This window comes from Haematobia irritans, chromosome 4 (genome assembly GCF_050003625.1).
Source record: "Haematobia irritans isolate KBUSLIRL chromosome 4, ASM5000362v1, whole genome shotgun sequence".
Lineage (NCBI taxonomy): Eukaryota > Metazoa > Arthropoda > Insecta > Diptera > Muscidae > Haematobia > Haematobia irritans.
In genome coordinates, this window is record NC_134400.1 from 226,706,088 (window position 1) to 226,725,693 (window position 19,606).

Genomic DNA, 19,606 nt, shown 5'->3' on the forward strand with positions numbered 1-19,606 from the left:
TGACAATTTACTCTGAGAATAATATTCGTAAAGGCACACCAGTTTATGAACGATGAAACGTTTAACTTAAAATTTGCAAAAATTTCATGAAATGTTATCTACCATTTTTGACGAAAATGTCTATAAATTTAATTACATATGAACTAAAAATATTTCATTGGGTAATTTTTTACCAACAATTATTGACTATAGGAATTGTCAGTAAGAAATTGCTATCCACTTTCAAGTTCATTTTTCGTAAAAGAATATTTTCTCATACAAAAAAATCTTATAGTAAATTGCACTTATTATTTAGAAAGTACTTTACATTTCACAAGTAGTTTTATAGCATGACAAACGAATTTTTAACTACCAGTTAAGAAAATTTTTAAGGAAATTTCCATCGTATTTTGTAGGCCATGAACTAAACGATTGCTACTTAGAATTTGTAAAATTTCTTTTCCAGTAGTTAATTTTCGTTGAAGATACGAAAAATGAACTAAAATTCTGGAAAATTCTTGTAATAAATTATTGTAAAAATCTTCTTAAATTTACGAGACAGTTTTTTTTCTGTGTACATTACTTCTAACAGAAGAAGCTCTATTTCGGGGGACAAGCTTCAAAAAGTACTGTTTTTACAGACAGTCGACTCAAAATTCTGGAATCTTGAATAACAACCTATTATTTAATTACAATAAACACAATTTCATTTAATTATAATAAAATTAATTTTAAAACTCTTATTAATAATGTATCGTCTTTGAATTTCTATCAAAATTTCGAAAGGGCAAAAACATCGATGTTTTTTGACCGATTTTTCATCGACATCGATGTTTCAAATTTTAAACATCGATGTTGAAAACATTAATAAAGTATCGTCTTTGAAATTCTATCAGAATTTCGAAAGGGCAAAAACATCGATGTTTTTTGATCGATTTTTCATCGACATCAAATTTTAAACATCGATGTTGAAAACGTTAGTTTTGCTTATTTACCGACTTTTAATTTTTCTTTTAATTTTATCCTTGTGATAAATTGTTTCTGCAATAGTTTGTTTAAATGTATATTTTTATCTTTAAACTTGTACTTTAGTAAATCCATGGTTTTAAGCGGAAATCAAAAACAACAATAATATTTTTAACTATTTTTTGGTAAAACTACTTTCATTGCATATGAATTTTTTATATTCTTCTTTTTTGCACTTATCATATTCTGCAATATAAATAGTATTCACCTGTGGTACATGTTACTGGAAATTTAAGTGAGATTATGAGTATATGAGAGTATGAGAGCTATAAAATCATTGCACATCGTGTGAGGGTAATGTTTATAGAGAGGAGCCACCGTGGTGCAATGGTTAGCATGCCCGCCTTGCATACACAGGGTTCAAACCCAGTTTCGACCAAACACCAAAACGCAGAGAATAAACATGATTGTCACGATCATATTCGAAGAGCAAAATAATAATAATAGGAGCTATTTTTGCGGCGACCATGTAAGATTTTCACCTGCAACCATGTTGGCTCAGTGAACATAGTTCTAAGGAAAATAAAATTGTCCTCATCTAAAACGTTATTAGTTTGATAAAAATAATTTGCTTGTTTGTTCAAATCAAAAGGTGATAATCACGATCTAAACATGTTTGCGACATTTAAGAACCATTTCACATCATTTCATTTTATTGAGTACCTACACAATAAGATTAAAATCTTATAATTACAGTGCAGGATTATAAATGTTAAAACATCTCCGACTTATAATAAGTATATACAATAATTAAATTTTAAAGATAAAAGAAAAAATAAAAATTTAAATAAATTTAATAAAATAAAAATTAATATTAATATTAATGAAAAAATGAAGAAAATTACTTTTAATATTCAAATCCATTGCATTCTTGATGATTGAAATTGTGAGTCAATATTATATCTACAAGCAAAATTTTAATATTAAATATTCTAATTGTGAAATAAATTTCGATTACTCTTCTTAAAAGATGATGCGTTGCTGATGCATTGTAATCGGGTGGTAGAGTATTCCAGAGACGTATCGTGCCAATAAAGAACTGCCATTCGGATACAAGACATGATTTGATTTGATTTATTTATTTATTATTGTAAAACTAGTACAACAAGATTTGATATCTTATAAATTACCGTACTAGCTGGACTTGTCCTTCTAAAGGGTATTATATTCCTATCAGATCTGGTAAACCGAATTCTATCATAGAGATATCTCGGTTTTCGTCTGTAAATAAATTTATGTAGAAATACTAACGATTTGACATTGAGCAGGGTATTAAAACTAAAGCCAAAGAGGGAGTCTGTAACATGCGAAACATGATCGGTCCTGCGTAACCCATACACGAACTATACTATTGAATGCCACGTTAAGTCTATTTTTGACCATTGGCCCTTGCCCATCGAAACACACGATCAAGGTCGTTGTTAAGTTTCCCCAAACACTCACTAGCATCACCTACCGGACTACTTAAAAAGATTTGTATGTCATCTGCATACATAAGCATCTGACTATGGACTATTTCGAGAGGGTGGTCATTGGCGTATATGCAAAATAATAGAGGTCCAATTATAGAACCCTGTGGAACCCCTTTCGTAACTGGTAAAAAGTATCTCCGGTGTAAACCGTCTGTAACCGATTGTTAAGATAGGAAGTAGTAAGAGAGGTAGTAGTAGATGAGAAATTGAAAAATCTTTGAAGTTTCAGACATAACACTGTGTGATCAACAGTATCGAAAGCCTTTGAGTGATCTAAGAGGACAAGAAAACTAACATGGTTCTCATCAATATTTCTCCTAATTGATTCTGAAACTTCGATCAGTGCACTCACACAACTGCGATCTCTGCGGAAACCGGACTGCCTTTCAGATAACAAGTTACAACGAAGAAGATAATCATATATCTGCTTATGTAAAATGTTTTCGAACACTTTAGAAACATAACACAAAATAGCAATGGGTCGTGACTCTGAATTAGATGTCGGTATCGGAATAATCTTTGCATGCTTCCATATGGTGGGATAAGTGCTGGAAGAATATCATGTATAATCTTCCACTTGTCCATGGAATCTACAGCAGAATTGAAACGCATAGCGTAATATCCGGTTTTCGCCGCATTGATATATCTGTTCGCTATTCTCCTCGCCGATCGATACTCCTCTAGAAGTTGTGGTAATCTAATGCGTTTTCATCGAGAGTATGGAATATCCCTTTCCCTAATAGCAGTCTTAATTGTGTCGTTAAACCATGGTCTAGTACTTGATTTCACTTTGATCCTCTTAATAGGCACAGTCGCGTTATAAAGTTCACATATAGCATTCCGCTATATTAAAAATTGCTGGTCAACAGAGATGAGTTCGTACATGTCATACCAATTTATTTGTCCAAACATATCCCGCAGTTCAAAATAATTCAAATTACGAAAATCACGGTACGTGTATTCGATCTGATCCTTTTGAAGTTCAAGTTTATAAGACAGGAATATAAGGTCGTGTTTCGAGAAACAAGGAGCCGAAATCTGGTCGAATAAAAGGACGTCAGACAAATCATTGACAAAGAACAAATCCAAAAGAGAGTTAGAAGAGGATGAAAAATTTGTTGGATTCGTATTATTAGGTGTATATAACCCAATAGCTAACATATCATCTGATATTGTGGAATGGACGAGAATATTGGAATTAAAATCACCGGTAATAATTACGTCTTCATACCCCAATGTAATGGATCCTAATTTAATCTGAAACCCAGACCCAAGACAAATTAACGGAAGAATTAAAATCGTCCAAGACTTTGGAATGAAATATGCATATACCCTGCCAGCATTTCAAAGTTCCATTTCATCCTCATTGTTACCACTCGTAAGTGACACTGCAACAATCGCAACCTGTGGTAGTATTTTGCCATCAGTATTCGCATGAAAGTACTTTGCCATCACTATTGTTACAAGAGCCATTTTATATTTTGTGAAACTCCAAGCACAACTAGCTTCTTATAATTTATTTGAATAAAAATAATAATGAAGTGCTGAAAACATAGTTATTTCGCTTAAAATTGTGAAAGGTATATTGGTGAACAATTTTTGACTTTGCAAATGGAATAAAGTGATAGTTTTTCAAATATTTTTGCAGAGACGCTGCCTCCATTGGGAATAAAAGCACTGGCTGATAGACGCTACAACATGTAACTTGCAACTTGTAACTCAACATCAATCTTTTATTAAAGGTGAGTATTAAGTTCGAGTTTAGCCGCTAAAATCGCTAAAGTGAAAACTAAATCAGTAAGAAAAATGCATGAAATTATACATATTTGTTGAAAATTTTATTATAACTTGATGGGGAAAAGCCCAAAGCAAATTTTCACAAAGTTTGTATTCATTAAAATGGATTATTAAAGAAAAGTAATCGTGAAAAAACGACGTTTTTAGCGGCTAAACTCGAACTTAATACCCACCATAATGCATACAAATACAATCAAAACAATCGTGTTTTACTTGACCACAATGATTATTTTACAACTATCTTAAAATGAACTTTGTCTGATTGTTTGAAGGGGCTCTTATTGGAGTCCTTCTAAATGTATCCAGAAGGGCACCTAATAATTGCATTGATTCTATACTTTTTTGTAGTAACTTGGCGTGGTACAACTTCTCAATAGTGACGGCGCTTTTCCGAGGAGTTTTGGATATCGTATACGACTGTTTTCGACGGAGTGGGGATTCTCAGAAGCGCCCCAAATTCAAAAAATGTTGGCAGGGTGCTTATTGCCGGCGTACATTTTTGTCTGCTCGAAAACAATTTTTACAAAGATAGATAAGCATTAAATGGGTGCGGCAAGCATGTCCAAACATGGTTTTTCTGTGCATGCAGTAATACTGATGACATTTCTGAGTGCTTCAAAGCTTCTCTAAGTGGTTTCACTGCAATGTGGAACACCGTTCGGACTTGGTTATAAAAAGTAGGTCCCTTGTCATTGGGACATTTTTTGAGGAACAAAATTATTGACACAGGTAGTTCTAAATTAATTTTTTTTAGTACTTGTTGGGCATACCTTTTTGTTTGATAAGAGAACCCAGCCATTTAGACATTGATTGCAGTATCTATACCTTTATTCCCCTATTCTTCCATCTACACTGTGCCAAATTTTAATCAAAATAGGTTAATAATAGCCATAACCCAGCAAAACATTTCTTTTTAGGAGCATCCCGTGCCTCCATCAATTGTTTTCCACTTCCGATGAAGTTATTTCGGATCATTCTTAGGAAATGTCCCATTTGAAGTCAAATTAAAAATTAAATGTCACAAAAAGAATAGAAAATTACTCCCGCGTGTAGGTGTGCGCGTGAGTGAAATTTCACTCACACTGATGCAGATTCACGAAGCTAAATGTTTATTCACGCACCCTCACGTATGGCAGCCAATCACACTCACGCACATTCACGGAAAGAAAACCGTACTCACGCACGAACTACTTTTAAAGACTCACGCTTACGCACGATTCACGTAAATTCACGTGACCCACGACAAATTCACGAGACTCACGACATTTTCCAACCGGGAGTGATCAAAGTTAACAAAATGCAAAAATAGAATGTAGTTCGACAGCTAAATTAGTTTCATTAAGATGCGAGTAAGAATTAAATCTTGATTTGGTTCGTTAGCGTGATTTTGCCGAAATTTTATTCACGCACTAAATTTAAATTAATTTAAATTAAAAATTAAATGTCATTTAAGCTGGAAAACATAATAAAAATTGTCCACAATACCCCATCGACAAAGCCATACCCCATCCACAAAGCCATGTACGTTTTGCACAAATATCGCTTGCGCAAACTTGACTTAACAATTACTCTAGAATTAATCACAGATGCACCTTTCCATTGTTAATGTCAGGTCATTATGTTTAAAATTTCCAATAATGCTGCTTAACTTTTGGACCAAATCCGTGATAGGGAGGGGTCTCCATGTGTTTTTCAACGTTTGTCCTAACTATCAAACTAATGTCAGTGCCGCTAGAAAGACATTAAGTATGTTTTTCTTGGGACACATTATGCACTCGTTTCTCAAGTACGTGCTCCAATAGTCTGTCTTTTTGAAAACTCATTAAAAGGAGATGTACAACGACACTCTTCCGTGTAGACATGTGTACATACCTTTGTCTGCATACATAATTGCCGCTCACAGTGTTGAAATGTTTTCTATCGCAATTCATTTTCCATTGACAATATTATTGCAAAGAATAGAATAAAATAGAAAACAGTTCGTAATTTTGAGTCCTTTACAAAATACGACCAAAAGCTAAGAGAATTTCTTCGGCCAAATTATCTTGTAAACAACATTTACTAGTTGTCATATAATCCATGTATAAGAAGTACTATATCCTACAATACTATCAGTAGTACTTTCCATATGGGAGTCTGCATAACGCATGGTAACAAAAAAATCTCAATTACTAATAACATGAATGGTAAGACGATAATCATAAAAAGGCATCTTAACACCAAAACAAATAAATTAATTTTTTAACTAAAATATTGCAACTGATACAAATAAGTTTTTATACCCTCCACCATAGGATGGGGGGTTTATTAACTTTGTCATTCCGTTTGTAACACATCGAAATATTGCTCTAAGACCCCATCAAGTATATATATTCTGGGTCGTGGTGAAATTCTGAGTCGATCTGAGAATGTCCGTCCGTCTGTTGAAATCACGCTAACTTCCGAACGAAACAAGCTATCGACTTGAAACTTGGCACAAGTAGTTGTTATTGATGTAGGTCGGATGGTATTGCAAATGGGCCATATCGGTCCACTTTTTCGTATAGCCCCCATATAAACGGACCCCCAAATTTGGCTTGCGAGGCCTCTAAGAGAAGCAAATTTCATTCGATCCGGCTGAAATTTGGTACATGGTGTTAGTATATGGTCTCTAACAACCATGCAAAAATTGGTCTAAATCGGTCCATAATTATATATAGCCCCCATATAAACCGATCCCCCGATTTGGCTTGCGAGGCCTCTAAGAGAAGCAAATTTCATCCGATCCGGCTGAAATTTGGTACATGGTGTCAGTTTACGGTCTCTAACAACCATGCAAAAATTGGTCCACATCGGTTCATAATTATATATAGCCCCCATATAAACCGATCCCCCAATTTGGCTTGCGAGGCCTCTAAGAGAAGCAAATTTCATCCGATCCGGCTGAAATTTGGTACATGGTGTTAGTATATGGTCTCTAACAACCATGCAAAAATTGGTCCACATCGGTCCATAATTATATATAGCCCCCATATAAACCGATCCCCAGATTTGACCTCCAGAGCCCCTTGGAAGAGCAAATATCTTCCCATTCGTTTGAAATTTGATACGTGATGTTAGTATATGGTATCAACAACCATGAAATTTGATACGTGATGTTAGTATATGGTATCAACAACCATGCAGGAATTGGTTTCTATCAGCCCATAATTATATATAGCTCCCATATAAACCGATCCCCAGATTTATCCTCCGGTGCCTTTAGGAGAAGCAAAATTCATCCGATCTGCTTGAAGTTTGGTACGTGGTGATCGTATATGATATTTAACAACCATGCCAAAAGTGGTCCATATCAGTCCATAATCATATATTGCCCCATATAAACCGATCCCGAGATTTGGTTTTGGAGCCTCTTGGAGGAGCAAATTTCATCCGAGTCAGTTGAAATTTGGTACATTGTGCTAGTATATGGTCGTTAACAACCATGCCATATCGGTCTATAGTTATATATATATATATATATATATATATATATATATATATATATATATATATATATATATATATATATATATATATATATATATATATATATATATATATATATATATATATATATATATATATATATATATATATATATATATATATATATATATATATATATATATATATATATATATATATATATATATATATACATATATATCACTCAGATAAAGCGATTTCCAATCACACAAAAATTGGTCCATATCAAGTTCATAATTGTATATAGCCCCCATATAAGCGACCCCCATATTTCAATTCTGGCTCTCTACGTACCGTGCAAATAGTCCATATCGATTCGTAATTATTTGTAGACTTAACTATACATAACTTTTTTGTCTAATATATACCACGTATGGACTAACTCACAATTTAGAAAACGATGTTAAGAAGTTTTAAGATACCACAACCCAAGTATTTCGATTGTGGATGACAGTCTTTCGTTCTGGCCGAACTTACGACCGTATACACTTGTTTCTTATTCTTATTTTCTTATTGAAGAAAATTTTCCAAAATGTTGTTAAGAAAAATTCATATTTTGAAGGAAAAAATTGGAGTTAAACATTTTTAGAGCTACATATATGAAGTTCAATACAGAACCTATGAACACAATTTAAGTAAAATTCACTCATTAAAAAAAGATGAATTTTTTCTTGTGTTTGGTTCATGTCATAAGAAAACAAGTATATACCGTAAGTTCGGCCAGGTCGAATCTTATGTACCCTCCACCATGGATTGCGTAGAAACTTCTACGAAAGAATGTCATCCACAATCGAATTACTTGGGTTGTGGTATCTTAAAACTTCTTAACATCGTTTTCTAAATTGTGAGTTAGTCCATACGTGGTATAACATATATTAGACAAAAAAGTTATGTATAGGTAAGTCTACAAATAATTACGAATCGATATAGACATTTTGCACGATACGTAGAGAGCCAGAATTGAAATATGGGGGTCGCTTATGTGGGGGCTATATACAATTATGAACTTGATATGGACCAATTTTTGTGTGATTGGGGATCGATGTTGACCAATTTTTGCATGGTCATTAGAGACCATATGCTTACATCATGTACCAAATTTCAGCCGGATCGGAGTAAATTTGCTTCTCTTAGAGGCTCCGCAAGCCAAATCGGGGGATCGGTTTATATGGGGGCTATATATAATTATGGACCGATGTGGACCAATTTTTGCATGGTTGTTAGAGACCATATACTAACACCATGTACCAAATTTCAGGCGGATCGGATGCCGGATTTGCTTCTCTTAGATGCTCCGCAAGCCAAATCTGGGGATCGCTTTATATGGGGGCTATACGTAAAAGTGAACCGATATGACCCATTTGCAATACCATCCGACCTACATCAATAACAACTACTTGTGCCAAGTTTCAAGTCGATAGCTTGTTTCGTTCGGAAGTTAGCGTGATTTCAACAGACGGACGGACATCCTCAGATCGACTCAGAATTTCACCACGACCCAGAATATATATACTTTATGGGGTCTTAAAGCAATATTTCGATGTGTTACAAACGGAATGACAAAGTTAATATACCCCCCATCCTATGGTGGAGGGTATAAAAATATTTAAAAAAACTATCTCACATTTGGTAAGATTTAACTAAAATCAATGAATTTTAATGAACTGAAAGAACGTTAAATGCACTGAAAAATATTGTTGTGATAATGCTAATTTTGCTTAGAATTGAAGACGCATTTCTCTAATATAAAGCTTTTTTCCTTGTCGATAAACTTTTCAATGAAGTCAATTCGTCCTTGTTGAAGCGAGTTCAACAAGCTACTATTGGTGAACTTCCCTGACGACTTTATGATTGATGCTCAGGAGGAGCAAACACGGATTCGATACAAATCTCTTAATTTCTTCTCTTAAGTTATGTTATTATTTTGTTGTACACCAACTTTATCTTATTCATTTTTGCATTCTGCATGAAATATGATTTTGTAATTATATATTTATTTTATTTTGCATTTATTTTCATCCTTCCATTATATAGTAATCGTTTCATTTCTAACGGATTTAAATATTGAATTTTGTCAGTGAAATGATTAGTTAAGTTTGAACAGTTGAAGTAAACGGGTCAAGTTGACTCAACAATAAATTTAACTCAACATAAGGTGGTGTCTTTTTTATTTCATAAGGCACTAGGCTTCGCGCTCCCTTTTGAAAGATAATTGGAGTTAAGGCCCACGAGAGCTTCAACCAGAAGTGTGAAAGTGAAATGAGCACGGAGGACGGTGGACGCCCGAAATAGGTGGTTACCGACGAAAACATCAAAAAAATCCACAAAATTTTGAATGACCGTAAAATGAAGTTGATCGAGATAGCAGAGGACTTAAAGATATCAAAGGAACGTGTTGGTCATATCATTCATCAATATTTGGATATACGGAAGCTCTGTGCAAAATGGGTGCCGCGCGAGCTCACATTTGACCAAAAACAACAACGTGTTGATGATTCTGAGCGGTGTTTGCAGTTGTTAACTCGTAATACACCCGAGTTTTTCCGTCGATATGTGACAATGGATGAAACATGGCTCCATCACTACACTCCTGAGTCCAATCGACTGTGGATGACAGTCTTTCGTCGGCTGAGTGGACAGCGACCGGTGAACCGTCTCCGAAGCGTGGAAAGACTCAAAAGTCCGCTGGCAAAGTAATTGCCTCTGTTTTTTGGGATGCACATGGAATAATTTTTATCGATTATCCTGAGAAGGGAAAAACCATCAACAGTGACTATTATATGGCGTTATTGGAGCGTTTGAAGGTCGAAATCACGGCAAAACGGCCCCATATGAAGAAGAAAAAAGTGTTGTTCCACCAGGACAACGCACCGTGCCACAAGTCATTGAGAACGATGGCAAAAATTCATGAATTGGGCTTCGAATTGCTTCCCCACCCACCGTATTCTCCAGATGTGGCCCCCAGCGACTTTTTCTTGTTCTCAGACCTCAAAAGGATGCTCGCAGGGAAAAAAATTGGCTGCAATGAAGAGATGATCGCCGAAAATTATTGATATTGCCTTTACATTTGTTGACTTTTGTATCTTGATAGAGAACTCTAAAATGACAGTACAAATATTTTATATATCTATGTTTATCCCAATATCATTTCTGCCATTTTCCAGAAATATCACATAATGAGAATAATGACTTATCGTCATTTTACCGTCTGATTTTCATGAGTAGTACCATTATTTCTCTCGATCATATCTCGCCAAGCTTACAATACAGCTCTTGGGATGCAGAGAATTTTCCCCATAAAATAAGGAATATTGTATCAATATCTCATGGTTAATATGTACTATTATGGTTCTAAATTAATCTAACTAATACATCAATAAAACTGGCATTTATTGAAGAAAATAATATGTCCTTACCAAATAAAACACCAAATGTAAACATAAAAGAATACAAATAGGCAGTTCTTATTTTGAAGTAAAAAATAAGATTTATCTACACTCAGAATACATTTTTTCTCTGATTCAATCACGAAGTTATTTGATCCAATTAATTTTTAATTAAAATAGTTTCAATTACAAAAATGATAGTAATAATCACAGAATTAATTTGAAAAAAAAATATACTTGATTGAAAAATTGATTAATTTCTTCGACACTTTTGTTTAATGTTTTAGTAGGTTCAATTAAAAATTTAATTTGATTATGATCGCAAAACTTTTTTTAATTGAGGCAATCAATTATTTGTTGTATGCATATTTATTTATTTATAATTATTTTACCGTTATATTAAATAATTTTTTAATTTAAATTAAACTAACTTGCATATGTATCCTATACCTTTTCGTTATTTGCAGACATTGTTATTCCTTACTTATTTTTTGGTTAATTCTTACGTTGGCCACCTTTGCACACATGTACACACTAGTCCAAAGCTGGTTCCGGTCAATTGTAATTTTAAGACCTCTTTGTTGACTTTATTGTTGTTGCTTTTTTAGTTATGACGCGTCATTATTCTATCCGACATGCTTTCAATACATATATCTCTATATATACCGATAACGAACAGTTGGAGGGGGTTTACGAATTGAAAAGTTTGCAATAACCTTAAAATGAATTTACGTAATTTCACTTGGTCGGTTGAACAATTTTTTTCTTTAATTTCCCACAGAAAGTAATCACTTCGTTTTCTGGCGAAACATCGCTATTTTCTTTTATACCCACTTTCCAAATGTCTACATTCAATTAAATCACATTTCACTAGCATTTTAATTCATTGGGAATCCACCGACCCTTTCAATAGACCATTGAAATTATTTTTGGCCTAAAATTTTTCTCTATTTATGCGTTATTTTTACTTTTCTATGTCGAAACGTAAGAGATTCCCGTAACACTTATGCTATAACTAAACTACTCCCGATTGAGTCGCAATGTGTATCGTATATTCCTTGTTAGGTAGACTGACAGGACTAACAAGTGTGTTTGTGGTTGTTATTTCGATAGAGAGTTCAAATGCAACCAACTTCACTTAATGGACATGCGCTTTAGCATTGTCTATATTTCGAAAATAATAAGGATGTCTCATATATGTATAAATTACCACTTGAGTAAATTCGTTCCTTGTCCAAGACTCTAACTGGGGGGCTGATAAAATGTAAATTGATTCTTTATTTCTAGAAGTGAATACAAACAGTCCTTCTTTTGAACTATGTGGGAACTTTCATCACAAAGAACCAACTGATTTTAAGTATATACATTGAGTGTTTGCCTCTAGGGAATAAAATCCCTGTAGAGAACAAAAAACTGGATCCTTCTTTTAAATATCCAGTTTCCTTTTTTTGAAAATTTTATCATGATGTCATTTCTTAAACTTGTTACTAGTTGGATAAATTATTCTCAAAACATCATGTCGAGCATCTATTATTTTAACATTTCGACAAAATTTGCGAAAAATACTGAGCTAGCAGTGCATAATGACAATGGTTAAACATACAAAACTGTTAATACTTGTAGTTTGCACCGGAAGTTAAAGTTATTGACGTTTAGAGAACAAAAGGTGGCCTATTTGGGGTATCACTTTTTTCTAAATATAAATAAATTGGCTGCAATACCTTTTAAGTTTGAGGGTAAACATGATTGTCAATATAAATTCAACTTGACTTGAAAAGCTTACCTTCAATAGGTTTCAAATAACTTGCGAATTATATCCAAATGGCCAAAATGTTGACGAAATATTTGCAAATGTATTGAAGAGGATTGGGTAAAACTTTGATAAAATTCCGGAAAAAAGCGTCACCAAAAAAAGGAGTGAAAATGTTCTTTTTGGATCCGGAAGTGGTGCCAAAATGGCGCAGAAGCGATGAATTTAACATGGGCTTGTCATGTCCATCATTTCAACAGCGGTTGCACTGAATTTGCATCACTTCTTACTCTGTTTGTAATCAAAAAACAAAAAGGCTTATATTACCCATTAAAAATATGAAAAATTCGGGACAATTAAATTAAAAGAACCTTCTGTGTAGTAAAAATAAGGAACATCTTTGGGAGGACATTTTTGGAAGCGCTTTTAAAGTTGTGCTTTTAGAACAACTTCCAAATTGTTTTCCTGGGATTCTACCCAAAACTGCAACAAAAAACATACATATATTTTTCAATACTACACCCAGAAAAAAGTGACCCCTTCTTTAAGTTATAATGAACTAATTGTGAAGAAAGTTGAACTTCGTATAGCGCCGAAGACATTTTTATTTTTTTGAACGATGTGATTTTCGTTGAAATTAGGTAGAATGCATTCCATATATTAATTAACATTTTCCTATATTTATGTACCCTTGTACTACATATGGAATGATTTTATTGAACTTTGTTCATTCATTAGGACAAATCTTACATATTTGTGGTAAACCTTTTTACTTCAAACTTAGAACTGCTTACCGTCGTTTTTAAATACAATTTTATTTATTTATATAGGCAATTGTTTCTTCAATAAAATACACGTTTTATTAATATATTAAATATATTTATTAAGAATCAACAGCATCGACTGGCCTTGAAATATTACTTTATTATTCCACTATTTCCAATTTCCATGTAATGTCATCAACTGTACAACGCGTTTTCTCTTCTTCTTGTACCTTTCACTTTTAATAAGTTGCTGCGTAACGAGTTTGTCCTCCTTTTACAATTTCAATACCTACACCCTCAAAAAAAATCGCTTTTCTAACATATGTTTCAAACATATTTTGCAGGAAGCACATATATTATTGGATATTGCCGAAACATTATTATGTTTGTTTTATGTGAACATATTATATGTTTGGAAGCATTTTGAGCCCAAAAATATTATATGCTTGGAAGAATTTTCTCCCCAAGAAGATTGTGCTCATTCCCTCACATAATTTTCACTTCCACGAAATTTTTAGATCTTGGCACCTTTTTCTGTAATACAAATAATGTTGAAGAAATTATTTAATTTTATAATTTTTTTAAATTTTACCTTTCGCCTGGACGGAGAATCGAACCGGGAACCATGCAATTTGTAAGCCAACACACTACCACTGGGCTACGTAGCTGTTATAGTCACCAATAGACAATTATCGTTATTAGTTACATTTATATAGCATAGTTTGCAGCGCCCACGAGCCCATGCAAACATAACATTATTTAACAGAAACATACATTTGTTGGCCACGTGGAGCAGTGGTTAGCATACGTTCCGATTTCTTTTAACGAACCAAGAAAAAAATTGTGCCATAATGCCAAAATGATAAACAAAACACATGTCCACACATACATAAAATGCTGCTCTCAAGACGAAAACACACGCTGTTTTTTTCTTGAAATGTCTATTCTCTTGGTTCCGAATGTATATTCCCTTTACTCCGAATACTCATTCTAATATTCAAATTAAATAATATTTAGACTTAAGCATATCAAATTTTTGGCCTTATCATAAAACAGTTTTCCGAAACAACATACAAGTGGTTTCACAGAAATTGCTCTCTTTTCATTATCTCGCTATGTTATGTTGATATCTTTCGTCAACTCTCCCAGTTTCCATCTCTATTTCTTTCTCTATACTCTCTCTCTCTCTGTCGCTCTCTGAATAAAATATCACAACATATATATGTTTATTCCAAATTTGTAAATTTATATATGTTTACATTCACACATATTATTTTTATAAAACATTCATGCCCCAAACATTATATATTATAACATATTAACATATGTGTCCCAAACATTTAGTATTAGTTTAGGAACATTACATGTTTGCACTTAAATATATTGTGTTTAAAAATTGTGCCCAAAACATATTTTGCTTATATCGGAACATATGAAAAACATATTTTTCTAACAGTGTACAAATATAAAAAAATCATACACCAATTTTTTCACAAAAGGTTAGCGTCACTGACTGTTACCTGTTAATTGAAGATTCCAAAATGAAGACGAATGAAGGGGTTGTTATTCTGTTTTCTTTCTTTACACGGATGAAAAAGACTGTTTTTCATATGTTTGGCTATAAACATTATATGTTTGGAACACAAATTTTTAAACACAATATTTTGTGAAAAAGTGCAAGCATATAATGTTCATAAACTAGCATACATGTTTAGGACATATATGTTAATATGTTAGAACATATTATGTTTGGGACATAAAATGTTTGTAAATATAATATGCTTGGATGCAAACATATATTAATTTAGAAATAGCCTATAAACATGTATGTGTTTAGTAGCTTGGAGCGCTATTTAACAGGGGGCGATATTGAATTAAGTTGGTGGTTGTTGCTTGTTATTACAAAATTAACATTTTATTTTCCCTTGGGCAATTGATCAGCTACTTCTTTGATCCTTACAAACTGTGTGGTCCGCTGTTCGAATCCCCGTCCGGCAAAAGGTAAAATTAATATAAAAAAAAATCATAAAATTGAATAATTTCTTCTACATTGTTTGTATTCCAGAAAAAGGTGCTAAGAACTAAAAAATCTCGTGGAAGTGAGAAAGATGTGAGGGAATATACAATTAGGCAGAAACAAAATTTTGAGCATTCAGGTCGAAAACTTATGTTGTTAGCACCTATATTACCTATTTTCATAATTCATTATGATTGTAAATAAATAAATAAAATTTTGAGCACAATATTGTTTGGGAGAATTTTTTTAAGCATATAATATTTTTGGGTGCAAAATGCTTTCAAACATATTATATAATAACATATTGTTTTTTGGAAGACAACATTATTGAATTTGGATGCAAAAATACAAAATGTTTGGAACTTAGACTAACCAAACATATATTGTTTAGACCAATATGCTTTCAAACATATTATATATTGGAAGAGATCAAACATATAAATGTTTGGGCAATACCCAAAAATGTATATGCTTGAAGCAAAATATGTTTGGGAGTATATGTTACAGAAGCGATTTTTTGTGAGGGTGTATATACCATCACGAACATATTTTTTTCTCACACATTTAAAATAACTAATATTTTATTTGTTTTTTATTATATTATTTTACTATATTATACCCTCCACCATAGGATGGGGGTATATTAACTTTGTCATTCCGTTTGTAACACATCGAAATATTGCTCTAAGACCCCATAAAGTATGTATAATCATGGGTCGTGGTGAAATTCTGATTCGATCTGAGCATGTCCGTCCGTCTGTTGAAATCACGCTAACTTCCGAACGAAACAAGCTATCGACTTGAAACTTGGCACAAGTAGTTGTTATTGATGTAGGTCGGATGGTATTGCAAATGGGCCATATCGGTTCATTTTTACGTTTGGCCCCCATATAAACGGACCCCCAAATTTGGCTTGCGATTGCTCTAACAGAAGCAATCCGGCTGAAATTTGGTACATGATGTTAGTATATGGTCTCTAACAACCATGCAAAAATTGGTCCACATCGGTCCATAATTATATATAGCCCCCATATAAACCGATCCCCCGATTTGACTTGCAGAGCCTCTAATAGAAGCAAATTTCATCCGATGACCTCCTGTGCCTTTTAGAGAAGCAAAATTCATCCGATCTGGTTGAAATTTGGTACGCGGTGGTAGTATTTAACAACCATGCCAAAGGTGGTCCATATCAGTCCACAATCATATATAGCCCCCTTGTAAACCGATCCCGAGATTTGGTTTTGGAGCCTCTTGGAGGAGCAAATTTCGTCCTAGTTGAAATTTGGTACATTGTGCTAGTATATGACCGTTAACAACCATACCTAACTAGGTCCATATCGGTCTATAGTTATATATAGCCCTCAGATAAATCCATCTCCAATCACACAAAAATTTGTCCATATCAAGTTCATAATTCTATATAGCCCCCATATAAGCGGCCCCCATATTTCAATTTCCATGTCGATTCGTAATTATTTGCAGACTTACCTACACTGAAAAAACAGTGAACCCACCAGGAAGAAAAATTTCGGTTAATTTTAGAAAATTTTGAATATTTCTAGAAAATTTTAACTAAACAGTATTACAAACGCTGGCATCACGCCGATGTCATTAAAATATGTAAATATTTTTCGACAAATTCAAGAAAATTTATTAGACATATTTAAGTTTTTTCATTTGTTAAAGAAAAATTTGTAGTTTCAAGGAAAGATTTGGAGTTCAAAATTGCAAGAATGTCTTTAGTGACATACGAAGTTTATGATGAACGCATTTGTAGTAAAATTTGCAAATTTAAAGAAATACTTAACTATTTTTTGGAAGACACGAATTTAGTTAATCTTTATGCTTCATTTGTGTATATTTTTTCCTCGGTTTTAGTTAATTTGTCATGTGCGCACACTAGTTTGATTGGTAATACTATGGATCCCAGCGCCATCTACCGGTTGCATGAGGAAATAGGCAGAGGGAGAGAGGATAGATGACAGTATAAATTCTCTGTGCAGTTATGACAGACAGATGATTGGTTTCAATGGTGTTTTGGAAATTGGGAAGAAAAATGGCTGGGAAAGCTTGGGATGATGGCGAATGGAGCGTCAATAATGGAGGTTTTGATGATTGAAGCGTCAGATTATTCTGGTTTTGGACGCGAGCGAGTGAGGTTGATGGTTGAAGAAAGTGCGGTTATTGTTTTTTTGAAGTTGTGAAAGTTTGCCTAATGTTCCCAAAAGTCGTTTAAATAAAAACACAACAGGACAATCGAAACAAATATAAACAAATGTTTATCTTTTTTATTGGCAAATGAAACTGTTTATTGTGCTAAATATTGGCAAGATTCGATGCTACTGTGAAATAGACCTAATGCTAAACTTATACATTGAAATAGAAAAGTTAAAATAGACTTAAAACTAAACTTAAAAGCTAAAAGAAAAGTGAAATACAATTAAAAAATTAAAAGGAAAGTAAACAAACTTAACAGCTAATCTTAAATGCTAAATTATAAGTAACCTGTAACGAAAGAAAACAAAAAGAAGGAGAACTTTAATAAAAGAAAATAGACTATAGTAAAAAGAAATAAATTGTAAAATAAAAAAAAAGACAACCTGAAAAAAAAGAAAGAAAGACATTTTAAATAAAAAGGGAAACCATCAATCTAAACCATTGCTATACTCACCGAACGTCCACATCCATTCGACACTACATTTGCGGCCCCAAGCATTCCCGGCAGACAGGATTCCTATGACCCTGATGACCCATTTCCATCCATTGCTAGGTGTTGGTATCAATTCATCGTTGTCATCATCTTCAGCTGGGTTTAATTGCGTTGCGCTGGTCATCCTACAGCGCCCAGGTATCGTGCTACTTTCGTTTTCGTAGTCTTACAATACTTGGACAATACTTGGACGTTGACGGACGGACAGACTGAGACTTTTTCGCTTCTGTAAATAAAAATTGTTTAAATATTAATAAGTGTAGTGGCACTTTTTCACTAGGTTGCTGTAGGGTATTAAGGGGGATAGTCATTAACATTTGGGTTTTGTAAATAGTGTCAGATTTGGACAATAGTGTTAGGCTGAGCTCACCCTAGGACTCTATTTTAAACTGCGTGGACAAAGAGAGTGTGTCCCCCATATATATGTCTAATGTGTTCCCCATAAGACTCTAGGCCGGACAGTGATACCTTGTAAAGAAAAACTACATCTGAAAAGAAGAAAAATACAAATTTTTATTGACAGAAAATTACTTGACGTTACACTATACTTACCTTACCTTGACGGACGGACGGAAAAGACAGGAAACGAAAAGGAGGAAGACGGTTTCATCATATATTCCTGGAATATAAAAAACAATAATTAGTAATAGATTTTTTTATATATTTTGATTTTTTTTGGATTTTGTTTAATTTGAATATTGTTAGAGTTAGTTTCAATAAAACCTTAAAACTTTTATAACGTTATGAATTGAAATATTGGCGTGTAAAAATGAATTTAAATATGGAAGAATAAGGGAGTTTAAAAGGGGAAGGTAAAAGGTGATTTGAAGAACAGGTGAGTAGCATTTGGGGTGTCCCGAGTTGATGGGCCACGGGGACACCATGGTTGGGGAGGGTCAGGCCACGGCATGCCTTGGAAAACCGGCATGCCGGCAAGCCAATATGGGTGGTAAGTTGTGTGGATGTTAATTTTTGTGATACGTACTTGTTGGTCTTTGTGCTGTCCTCCAAAGCTGGTTGAATGTTTTGTTTTTTTGTCAGCTGCCAGAGGACTGAGTTGCCAATGAACCGCGCCCCATAGACTGAGCCAAAAGCCGGCAACACCGATCAGCAACCAGCGTACGGCAACTCGGTTCCTCCCTCCAGATGGCAGTAGCCTCCGGGTTGTGACAAATTTAACTAACGTACGCAAAAAATT

General features: G+C 33.7%; 1 protein-coding gene across 5 annotated transcripts in view; it reads right to left on the reverse strand.

The window, feature by feature from the left end:
* Positions 1-12,166, reverse strand: part of LOC142232881 (tight junction-associated protein 1) — a 101,211-nt gene extending 89,045 nt beyond the window's left edge. Inside the window, exon 1 of one of the 5 annotated variants that reach the window (XM_075303583.1) lies at positions 11,618-12,135. In XM_075303583.1, the coding sequence (XP_075159698.1) occupies positions 11,618-11,638 (21 nt within the window). In that variant the 5' untranslated portion in view covers positions 11,639-12,135. Of the gene's footprint in view, positions 1-11,617 lie in introns of all 5 variants that reach the window. The other 4 variants (XM_075303582.1, XM_075303585.1, XM_075303586.1 and 1 more) reach the window with 4 other exon arrangements.
* Positions 12,167-19,606: the final 7,440 nt, after the last annotated feature.